This window comes from Zootermopsis nevadensis, unplaced genomic scaffold (genome assembly GCF_977971745.1).
Source record: "Zootermopsis nevadensis isolate Lab colony 2312 unplaced genomic scaffold, Znev_1.0 Znev_ptg000016l, whole genome shotgun sequence".
NCBI lineage: Eukaryota > Metazoa > Arthropoda > Insecta > Blattodea > Termopsidae > Zootermopsis > Zootermopsis nevadensis.
Genome location: NW_028259148.1, coordinates 9,008,289 through 9,020,574, shown reverse-complemented (window position 1 = coordinate 9,020,574; position 12,286 = coordinate 9,008,289). Strand labels below are relative to the sequence as shown.

The 12,286-nt window shown below is 36.1% G+C and overlaps 2 protein-coding genes across 2 annotated transcripts in view; one reads left to right on the top strand and one right to left on the bottom strand.

Moving 5' to 3' along the window:
* Atg10 (Autophagy-related 10) overlaps window positions 1-9,026 on the top strand; it is a 507,888-nt gene extending 498,862 nt beyond the window's left edge. Inside the window, exon 7 of the mRNA XM_087349893.1 lies at window positions 8,692-9,026. Coding sequence (XP_087206019.1) covers window positions 8,692-8,732 — 41 coding nt within the window. The 3' untranslated portion in view covers window positions 8,733-9,026. The remainder of the gene's footprint in view (window positions 1-8,691) is intronic.
* Window positions 5,184-12,192, bottom strand: LOC110828727 (SH3 domain binding glutamate rich protein Sh3beta). The gene is made up of 5 exons (XM_022061703.2): window positions 11,925-12,192; window positions 10,451-10,633; window positions 9,201-9,362; window positions 9,020-9,099; window positions 5,184-8,640 (listed from the first exon to the last, which is right to left on the bottom strand). The coding sequence occupies exons 1-4, from the start codon at window positions 11,967-11,969 to the stop codon at window positions 9,025-9,027; spliced, it is 465 nt and encodes a 154-aa protein (XP_021917395.1). The 5' UTR covers window positions 11,970-12,192; the 3' UTR covers window positions 5,184-8,640; window positions 9,020-9,024.
* Between the last annotated feature and the right edge of the window lie 94 nt (window positions 12,193-12,286).

The following is a 12,286-nucleotide window of genomic DNA, read 5'->3' as shown; positions in this document are numbered from 1 at the left end:
GTAGAAAACATTCCCTGAATTTAGTTTAATCTTAATTTTAATAACTGTGTCAATAATATTAAACGTTCCTGTACTTCACATGACACAATATTCCAACCAATAAAGACGTTATGAATCTTACATGAGGCAATGGCCGCGTAGCTCCACCCGATTACTGAATATCTTAGTGATAAGTATCGAAAGCATGTCGAGAATTTTGGCAGCCTCGAGTTGTGTTACCAGGAACACTAGCTTCACTCCGCATGTGAACCCACGTCACGTATCAGAACAGCGAATTTAAAGGGTTTATGTGGAGATGTATGTGAGGGTCCCCAAAAAAGAAGTGATTCGGTAGAATTCCGTAAGTTTTACTCGCCCCCGTGTCTACGAAGTCCCAAAGTGATGGTTTATCGGCGCAGCTCGGCATTAGGGCTACGGGTAAGTGTGCTGGAAAGGGCAAGATTATTCCTGAAGCGAAAACAAAGTCTCGAGAGCTTTAGTTGGCTGACTTGATTAAATCTTCAGATTCAGAGTACAGAAGTTCTTTGCGTTCCGCGTCATAGAGTCTCCCTCTACAAGTACAGATTCACGCTGTGTTAACGTCGCCGTATACAGAAGCGAACTTATACATCCGAAAGGGTTTTCCTAGCAAACAGATTAGTGTCCTACAAACAACACACCTCTGACGTACTCCTGATTCTCTGGGTAATGTCCCTTGCATTTAAAATAACTCCACAGAGGAGACGCATACTTTAAAAGCTATAGTAGCTCAGTTTTACAAAAAATCCCCGTTATTTATCAACCCGTTTCTATCATCAACTAAATTAATTCAATCCATAGCCTTATAGCACATTTACTTTTGATTCATTTTAATATTATCCTTCCATTTATGCCTAGGTTTTCCGAATGGTTTATTCCCTTCAGGTTTTCCAACCAAAATGTTTATACATTTATCATTTTTGTCATGTGTGCTACATGCCTAGCCCATCTCATCGTTTCGCCTAATACTTTTTAGTTAGTGTGTTTCATTTAGAAGATGCTTGTACTCCAGACTCTCAAAATAAAGCACCGTGTAAACACAGTAATAGGAGAAGCTTGATCCAAAATTATTTTTTTCGCAGTAACCCGGAATATTGTTGTTCCAAATGACAATGGCTGCACATAACGGTATGGTAAACCCGGACCCTTAATTTGTAACAAATACGTTTAATATTTCACCTTCCTTTACATAAGAAGGCAAATAATTAATAATAAGAATCACAAGTTCTTAAGAATTAAGTATTCAATTTCATCTCTTAAGGAAATAAGAAGATGCTGTTTCATGTCAATGTTACCTCACGTGGTGAACTCGTCTTTAGAAACGAGGCTCTGGAAAGTTGCGTGTTGTGTGACAGAAATAAACTATCAAACTAATTCCAGTTTAACCGAATCATTAACGCCACTAAAATTGTCTGAACCTTTTGTGGATTACCGGTAATTGTATGTATCACTTACTTTAACTTTCAGTATTTCGACATTTCGCCCACACTTGTCTTTTATGGGGTTCATTTGTTCCTAAAAATAGCAATATCCTTTCTAAAAATCATTAAATTACTGCAGTTTGTTAACGGTTATGGGATGTGATTTTGGAGGTAGCTTAATATTGTATTTACGGGTTTATATGATTCTCAGTGTAAAGAGGGTTTATTTAATTAAACACCATTAACCAGTTTATCTTTGTAGTGGTAAGTGTTATGTTTTCTTTGAGGTACGCATTGAATTAAATATTAATTAAAAGTAAAGCTGTCCCACTATACGTCATGCTTGGGGGTTGAGGTACTAATGTAAGCTTCAAAGGATTTATTTTGATTTGTTTAATACATTGACAGTCTCCAATTATCAGTGTATTATTTTGCTCTCTCTCATTTCGTCCAGAACCTAGATTACAACACAAATAAGCCAACTTATCACAAAGTCTTATTTATTCGTTGCATTTCCCATATCCTGTCCACCATTCTCAGCGACCTGATACGATGAAACGCATCTGGACAAAGAGCAATTCTTGTCAGTTATATAAATTTTGACATTGTAGTTTCAAAATGGAGTGTATTTGCACTCCAATTTTTCTCCCCATATGGGAGACTGCCCATTTGTATTGGAACTAATTCGTAAAAGTGCTTTGTCTTGTACGTGTTTTTTCCCCAGTATACCACGAAGTGTGCTTTCAGCTTCTGCCTCGAAATATGGAGAGATTTTTCTCAGCTCTGTTTCATACAGCAATGTAATGAATTGACGCGACGGATTTCTATTTGGTCATATTGTCACTAATAGCAACTAAATTTATGCCTTTAATGTCGAGTATTAGACTACGAGGTGCGATCGAAAAGTTTCAAGACTGCGCCTATAAAAACCCGTACACTTATCTCAGGTATTAAATTCATCCATCACCCTCGAAGTAGTTCCCCTGGGAGTGAACACAACGATCCCAGCGCCGCTGCCAAGCCTGGAAGCATCCCTGGAAATCTTTCTTTTTCAGCCTGTCAAGCACCATCTGCGATTCTGCCTGAATCTCTTCTATCGTCTCAAATCTCCTTCCCTTTAGCTGAATTTTCATCTTTGGGAAGAGGAAGAAGTCACACGGAGCTAAGGAGGGTGCGGGATGACGGCCATGGTGTTTGAGGCCAAAAACTGCCGAACTTTGAGGGCGGTGTGCGCTGGCGCGTTGTCATGATGCGTCGCATGTGGATTTCTTCCTTTAGAATCAGCTGACAGGTCCCATAGCCTATCCCAACAATGTCGCACAAGTCGTTGATGGTACGACGTCGATCTTCGTGAATGGCCTGCCGAATCTTCGTAACATTTTCGGGCGTTGTGCTCGAAGATGGTCGTCCAGAACGCTCGTCATCATCGACGGAGGTTCGGCCATTTTTAAAACGTGAATGCCACACAAAAGTTTGTGCACGACCCATTGCGGACTCCCCAAATGCTTGCCTTAGCATTTCATAGGTTTCCGTAGCCGTTTTGGCGAGTCTTTGGCAAAATTTGATTTGTTCATGAAAATCCGCCATTCCGAAATCGCAGGAGGGTCGGTGTAATGCACTACCAAAACGCCCGTAACTAAGAAACAAATGCTAATTCGATGATGCCGGCTGGCACACCGATTCACTATGAATGTAGGCCGCACCCCCTAGCGGCAGAAGCTCGTACTACATCCGGTTCGCCCTCTATTGACACAAGTCTCTAAACTTTCCGATCGAACCTCGTATATCAAGAGATATCAGTAAATATCAACAATATATCGATACGAAATTATCGATTTTTGTGTTTACAATCGTATCTTCCTCCCCCTTGCACGAAATGTAAGAAGTACAAATCTCACATTACATGAAGATGACTGTCTTTTGGGATGTAGCGTAGTCTGTCACCACCTCGACCTTCTGTAACCGTGGCAAACTATTGCCAGATTAACTACACGGATCAACAAGCCAGAAGACAGCCAAATACGGACTCACCGCCCTCCGAACTTCAAATCTCGCATGACTGATGAAGATTGGATTGTTTCATAGAATTGCGTGAATACTCAAGAAGGATTTTCCTATGCCAGTAACATTTACAACAATAAAGGTTACATATAAGTTGAGTTTTATGGCTGTGTTCATGAAATAATAACACATGCTTGTTTATTCAACTTAATGTCTGATATTCATATTCACGTTATGTTACCACCTATTCATAAGTCTCTTTCATAATATCATGTCTGGCAGTGAATTTCTTATTACCTACTATTATTAAAATTACAAGCTCGGAAAGTTTATTCAGTATTGGAATACACATAACATCCTCATACGTTTTTTACTAAATGCATTTAGAGGTATTACATCAGCCTCGTTTGATATTTTTCACTTCGGCCACCAGATCGCAGCATCTCATTGTCTGCCTCACGAATTTCCTCATCCGTCATTTTGTTAACAGCTGTAGTAGGCAATTCAAAATAAGTTTCTGAGGTCGCGCAGAATAGCACAACCTCGACATTAACTTTCATCCAAATCCGTCCAGTGGTTCTCGAGCTGAATCGACTGGGCACCCGGACGGACAGACAAGACCAGACCAATACCTCCTCGCCATACACTTCATGCAAAGAACGAATAAAAAATATGAATTGGGAACTGGCAATTTGTCCTCAGAGCTGGTGGGACAGAGACAGACCTAATCATTGCATGGAGATCTCTAGTTACTTGACTTTGACGCCAAACTTAATTGAAATCCAGTCCTTAAAATCAAATATCATATATCGGTACTTTAGACGTGTGCATGATAAAGAATTACAGAACAATTTTACCAGGAACGTAGCAGTCAAGTAAGGAAAAGATAGAATTTTGTCAGATTTTTTTTCCTATAATTTCTACGGTCTCCATTCTTGGCCAGTGTTGTTGCTTCTTACCTGATTACATTATTTTAAATCTCACGTAAGTGTGAATCAGATAGTTTGTCCTTGAACGGTTGGCAGGTGTTAAGGGCAGATGCTGCTATTTCCAAAACTTGCCACCCTAGGGAAGTTTGTAGTAAAAGTAACAAAAAGATTTGTAAAAATTAAAGCATTTTAACTGGACGCTGGTGTCTGAGGACAGCTACAATATTTTTAGCTTGGAGACAGAAAAGTCCTGATAACTCATTGGGGTCAAGGTCACAGATTCAGATTTGTGCCATTACTATAAATGATACTTGACTAGAGTAGTTAGAAACAAATCATATAACAATCACGAATTCATTCCAGTACATAAGTGCAATCTCTCAGTGAATGTTTATGCAATTTAATATCTTATTTTTTAACTGGCCATTAAATTCAATGTCTTCAATTTACAAAGCTTGAAACAGAAAATTGTGTTACTAGCATGGGAACTTTAAAAATTTTGGTACTACAAATTCTACCTAGGGATTACGCTGATGCTGAAAATAAGAACATCAGGAAGACGTGCAGTGCACAAAAGACAAAAAAATCCGTCGAAACCCAATTTTAGGAACAGGATATTGGAAATGGACAGAAATCCATGAGTCAGTTCATGTTCCTAGACAAAACAACAGCTTTCAAACACATTGTAGTTGATATAATGCAATTACATACTTTGCTAACAAAATATTGATTTACTTAAAATGATTTTGTCTTAAAAAAAATACAATTAACTTTTAATCTAAATATGTAAGCTCATATAAATAAATCTACACAATCAAAGCAAAAAATTAACACACTTTATTTATAAGTATCAAAGAAAAGAATTTAGAAATGAATAAAAAGGACACATTTTAAAAAAATCCATTCTAAAACAAAAATTACTGTCATCTCATAAAAGGGAGAAATGACATGGACACGAGCAGATATTTAATTAGTTTCATACAAATTATAAACCATTTCACCAACGCTTACTTCATCTTTACAAACCACGCAGATCTTCCATTCAGCGTGCGTTTGTTACACAGAATCTGCCGATTCCATCTCAGCGATACGCGGGAAAAATAAAATGAAAAATACTATACAATATTATAGAAATGTACTGTAAAGCTATTGTAACAATGTATGTAAAACATTGTTTTTTTAATATAAGGTACACTCAACCAATAAATTCATAAACAGTAGGATTTCCACTTTTGAGCAATCTGTTAGGCAAATCACAAAACACTAATTTTAAATTCTGACGCAAATGCTGTTGGTAACAGCCATCAGCAACCAATGATTCAGAGGGACAAAAAAAAGTACATGGAGATATACGATCAATAGCTTTCCTGGCGACTAAATTCAGTGAAGTCTTCACAGAAAATCAGGTGGTCATAAAAAACATATTTTGAGAGCCATCTCTATCACTGCACGTAAAGACTTCGTTGAAGTACGTGGAGAAACGGCAAACAACACCAGTACTGCGGTCTGCAAAGTGCATTATTCTTCTAAAACACAAACTACGAATGAATGTAAATATAACCTTTCAAAAATATATTTCTTTTTTGCAACACTCATTTGTCATTAAAAACAAATAATGATCTGTACATTACACAGTAAAATGTAATGTCTGTTACAATTGAAGATGGTGCACAGTATACTGTCCATATTCTTACAATAACAATGAAAAATGTATCTGAAAACATTTTATAGTTTCTGCAGGGACCCAGCAACATCTAAATTTAGTGCAGTTTTCGTCTTGCATTTTAGGATTATGACTCCAAAACGAAGTTGATATTCAATAAACTCTTCTCAGGCAACTGGTTAAAAGAATAAATTGACATTTTAGGAACCATCTCTGTCCCCATCATCAGGGTTCTGTTATCAGAAATGGTCCCTGATACATCTGTTTCTTCCTTTAACCGATTGACGCGGCTGATAACCCGAGAAGTTTTTATTGAGTTATGTCGCCACGAAAGCCTCAAACCATATAAAAGTTGATAGTCATTAAAACATCCTTCATCCAGTATTACAGCTTCTTAATAACAAACAGTGATGATATAATACAAATATCTGACATTACACATGACTGGCTAAATATGAACCATTAAAGTGCAATTTGAGCCTTTGCTTGAGTTACATTTTAAAGCCACTGCCACATGTACAACAATTAGAATTCATTTTAGGATTGTAGCTAATAGTCAAATATACACATTATCATGATTAAACATAGTTTACATGAAATTCATTATTATCTAGTCATAAGTTCATATTCTAACGCAATTTTATTGAAAAATTTAAAAGCAACGAAGTTTAAATCAGATACTTTTTAGCACCTTTTCGCATAATGTAGAACAGAAACCCCACATTCCCTGAAACATTAACAGTCTGTTCATTTAAATATATGATTCCACTGGGAGAGAGGGAAAAAAAACAGCTCCACATAGTTTACTTAAGAAATGAAAAGTGATCATCAGCGCAAATGTGCAGTCAGAGGTCTTCCAACTCCTATTCTCACATGCCGTTTATAATAATTTATCACCTTATGTCCAGTTATCAGTCAACTATAATCCGGTTAAAAATAATTCAGATGCTATATGACGGCTTGGTCAGATATGACAAAAAAGTGATATATCAGCAGACAAGAATAACATTTTAATTAGCACCAGAACCAATCAATACTATAAGCATACTCTTATCATGTACTTGGAGCACTAGGTACCATAGAACCTTCTATCATAACATGCAAGAGAAATTAAACCATAGTACACAATGCTTTTAAAGGCTGTTTTGGTAGTAAACACAATATGTTGACTTCACATGCTGTAATACGGTAAACATTTATAATTTCTATAACAAAAACAAATATTTTGCTTCTTACTTTCATATGCTACAAATGAAATGAGTTTACAAAGTGAGCCACATTATCGTGCCTTGCTGCCACCTTGAAATGATTTATTAGTCACATCTCATCTTTCTAGTTTGGTTTCTGCTTCTTTATGCCCCCCCCCCCCCCCCCATAAGTGGCTTCACTCTGGTTCAAACTCTCCTACTGTCAATGTGATGTGCTCTTGTGGAGTTACGTTTATGCTGTAGCATCTTAAATTCCCTTCATTTAATCTTTTAGTGGCTCGCCTTTATTTGTGTGTCTATTTTTATTTTTGGAACAGCCAAGATTTGAAGAGATGTGAAAATTTACGTCCTTACCTCAGGCATATAAGTCTGAAACTGTGTAACTCCAAAGATGCACTGTAATTATTTTATGCTTTATGTTACTACTGAGTACTTAGTTGAAACACTCTGTGATGGTTGATTAATGACTCAATAATGAAGATGTAAATAATAATATTGTGTAAGTGTCAAAAAGTTTAAAAGCCACTGAAGTAATATATATTTTTTTGTTGCTGTTTTAACTGTTATGAGCAAGTATTCCACAAAGTGAAAAACAGCAGACAAATTATTATACTTCGAGTACAGAGATGTTAATTTTGTATTAATAAACAAAATTAATAAGATACTTCATAATACAGACAGAAAGCTCAATTAAGAAAGGATACATACACCATAATATACAAAGAATGTTCCTTTGCATGCAAATGATGTATGCAAAGTAACAAATTTTATTAACCAGAACTAGTCTTCACCACAACCCTTTGTTTCAATGTAATAACCGATCTATGAAAGTCATGTACACATCGATGAATGATTATGACATTCAGTATACCATTTCAAATGCTTAAAAAATGTCATTCTGAAGTTACATAACTTCGTACATACTTGGTAAATACACAGAATGTCCCCAAAAAGATGTATACACAGATATATATTCCATATTATAATGTGTATAAATCTGTTTGTGACACCTGTAGTTACAATGAACTGTACCTATACATATACATTTGAGGCTTTTTAGATCTCAGACTTGTGGTTGTGTTAAAAAAGGATATCACATTAAAATATAAATGAAATTTAAGTTTTCATTGATCATGTTATCTGTATTAAATTTTAATATTTTTTTATCATCAGTTATTACATTTTTGACACGCAAAATATCATTTTAATGTCCTTGGACAAGGTGATCATGCGTATCACCACAAGAGGCTTTGATCTGTAGGTACAAAAAACAGGCAATACCAAAAACAACCAAAATAAACACCAGAATAGGCCAGATGCACATGGGAAGATGCATTTGCCCAAGAAGATGGCAGTAACACGGTGGTTGCGCATAGCACTTGTTCTGGAAAATGTTTCCACTGCAAATGAAAAACACAAAATTAACGATGCTCATAATCCTTACTGCCTAGGGACTGGGATACTGGGAACGACCCGTTCTTCAAGTGCCTGAGCAATGCGGGTCCCAACTTTTCGTTGGCTCGATCTGTAGACATTCGATAGGACTCCTTGGACGAGGGATCGGCCCGTCGCAAGGCCTCTACCTGTACACAGGACAGAACAACACAGAAAAACACGGACAAATATCCATGGCTTAAGTGGGATTCGACCCCACAGTCCCAGCGACCAAGCGGCACAAGGCCCACGCCTCAGACCGCGCGGCCACTGCAGACCCCCTACTGCCTAGGTAACATACAAAATATCATATAACCGTAATAAAGAAATTAAGTGAATAATTACCACTCTTATTCTTCCCCGGTAGCTTCCTCTTCAGTCTTTGATTCTTCTACTACCACTTCCTTCTCTTTCTCAGCTGAATTCTGTTACAATGGTTAATTTACATTTAGTTAAATACAGAACTACATACATTTAAGTAACTCAAAATAAATAATTTAAAAGAAGCAAGATTACCAACACTCACCTCCCTACTGGAAGAAATTCCGTTTAATTCTCCATTTTCAACAGGGGCCTTACTATCTGCTGTTGTTCCCAATGTTATTTCAGCTGTTGAAACACTTGCTGAGAGTTTCAGGAATTTATCCAGTTCATCAATTTCATTTGCTAAATCAAATTCTTCATAATCCTGTTCGACCAATTAAAATAATTGTAATCGTATAAATGTTGAGGATACAGTCATTTATATCAAGGCTGCCAAAACAATATTTTTAACAATTAACCACTAATCCACAGATTATTTAATGAATCAATCATATAACAAAAACATTACTTTTCGAGGAAAACAGTAATTTTTCAAAACATGAATAATTTGTAAACTACATCAAATAGTATTAAGGTTATTATGAGATGGGTGGTAGATGTAGCATATACTGGAGACAAAAAATGCATATAAAATTTCAGTTGGAATTCTGAAGGAAATATAACGCTTCAAAGACTTTATTTTGAAAGGAAAGATATTAAAATGGATATGTGAGAAACAGGGTGTGAAGGTATGACTGGTTTCATCTGGTTCAAGATAGGGACTACTGAACATAGTTATGAACTTCAACGTTCCATAAAAAATTGCAAATTTTTCAACAATCTGAATGAGTCTTGTTGTCACAATTCTAAATTTTTAAGCTGGAATATCTGTACCGTGAAGACATAGGTGATATATTCCTCTGAAATGTTGGTAATCACCTTCGAAACTACATGGCATCATAATCCAGAAGCCATTATTTACCGCTGTGAGAATGTGAAACCTCAGAAACACAATTTTTGACCACTTATAATAAACAAACAGCCTGGATAGCTGTCAGTATAGTGACTAGCAACGGGCTGAACGGCCGGGGTTCGATCCCGAACAGGGGCAGAGGATTTTTCCTCTAGCCTCTGCATCCAGACCGGCTCTGGGGCCCACCCAGCCTCCTCTACAATCTAGAGCCGAGGTCAAGAAAGAGAGGAGTTATACCTCACCCAAGCGCCTGTATGGTACGTAGCGGGACAAACTTTACTTTACTTTACTTTATAATAAACAAAGAAACAGATCCATTAACAATGAGACAATATAGTTTAACCATCACACCTGAGCAGTGGTATAAAGAAATAGAAGTAAATATATTGATATAAATAAATAAATGTGCACAATAAAATTTTCTCAGGTGATCAGCCCCATTATCAGGGTTCTGAACCATTTAACTAAAGAAATGCTGTGTATACGAATGTTAAACGTACCCCACAGTATTCCTCTCCATTAAATATCTGTGGTGGCAAAGGATGTTTTGCTTCCTTCGCATTGCTATTTTGCTGCATAAATTCTTTCTCATTTTCTTTGCCAGGTTCTGTAATGTCAACTGCAACATATTCAATGTTCTTGCTGTCTAATATCATGAGTACTCTCTGCTGGTGTTTCTTCACCTGTGGAAAAATTAAGATAAATCCTAAATGCCATCACACATATAAAAATAGTAATGTTAATGATTTTAAACATTCTAAATTTTTTAGTTATTTAAGAATACTGCAACAACTGCAGAGGTTATGTTGAACACATTCATTCAGAATGACAGATTCCTATTTCATGTAACTGTCCATTTTGCAACTATTTGAAATGTGTGAAAATGACAATACTTTCTCTTATTGTATGTATGGTGCCGTGGTGTAACAATACAAGTCCACATTTTGTTTAAGGTGAGTCTGTATAATAAAAGTTATTACTTCCCATGCTGTTCTGCATTGTAAGCACTGCAAGTAAACAATGAAAGTAAAAGTGACTTTCACTGTAATTAGTTACAGATCTGAACAATAAGAACCTGGAAGTGCAGACAGAATGATCTTAACGAACCTTTTTCTAAATTACTAACTTCATCCACTTACATCAGGTCTCAAGAAATAGACCTGTAATCTCCTATACACATAAAATTTCTGTTGCCTATAACTTTTCAATCTGCTCTGATGAATATATAAGTTTAAGACTAAAATCTAAAAATATCATCCTATTTTCACATGTCTCCCAAGTGGTTTCTTCTCTTTAGGTTTTCTGATTCAAATTTTGTGTGTATTTCTAATCAGTTCCATGCATGCGTTTTGTCTTACCCATTACACCCTTCTTGATTTGATCATCTTAATAACACATAGTGAAGAGAACAGGTTTTCTAGTGCAAATGAAATCTATATACAGTAGTCATATTTGACAATTATTTAATGCATAACTTAATTAATATTGAACACCACTGTGATAATTAACACTGGCAAACAAGAAAATAGATATATAACTGTCATAACAATGTAATTTATATTTGTATTAGAAACAAGTATTGTATTTGTGCTATGACATTTCTACAACCTTGGCTTGGGCCCATGAAGGATCTATGGAATGTAAATAAATTCTATTCTATTCATAATAAATAGGCTGGTTCATAATTTATGAACATTTTAAGAAAAAATGTGGAAGATGGGTAGGTGCTTTTGGTAGTCATAAAAAAGGAAATGTTCCTTATGTGTCCCATGATCAACAAACTATTTCATACAATTACAGCACTCTACACAGTTATGAAACTAGCTGTACTCCACACAGAAACAAAATCTATTCGTAAATTTGTGACTCAGCTGTTGCCCTACCCATCACACATTTTCATGTTAATGACAACTGATTTTGCGATGCATGTTACATTTATCAATAATTCATACAAGTGTATATTATAGTTCTCACCTCCTTATTTCCAGAAATGCCTGAAATATATATTTTGACAACCATGGTGTATACCTGTGTGTTGCCTATAAAGTATATGGATCAGTAACTCGGTACTACTTCTTCTATAACTAACTGACCGAACCCGACTAACGTAGCTGAGATAGCTATACTTTTTTATCTTTAGTCTTGTTTCTTTCCCCCTTTTTTTAGTTATATCAGTTCCACTTTCTCCTGGTGCGTTCAGATGTTTCACGTAGCGATTTTAACCGCTATGCTAGCCGCTTGGCAGAGAAGACCTTTTATATGGCGTCACAAGCCATCAGACCAGCATCAAAATGTGTTTTTTTAAACCGTTACCCTATTCATTAAACTATAAACTT

What these genes read in the sequence shown, in the direction of transcription:
- LOC110828727 (XM_022061703.2), bottom strand. Translation starts at nt 11,969, where the DNA reads ATGGTTGTCAAAATATATATTTCAGGCATTTCTGGAAATAAGGAG. An exon ending in ATGGAGAGGAATACTGTGGG is followed by an intron (nt 9,363 to 10,450) that starts GTACGTTTAACA and finishes TTGGTCGAACAG; the next exon opens with GATTATGAAGAATTTGATTT. An exon ending in GAATTTCTTCCAGTAGGGAG is followed by an intron (nt 9,100 to 9,200) that starts GTGAGTGTTGGT and finishes CCATTGTAACAG; the next exon opens with AATTCAGCTGAGAAAGAGAA.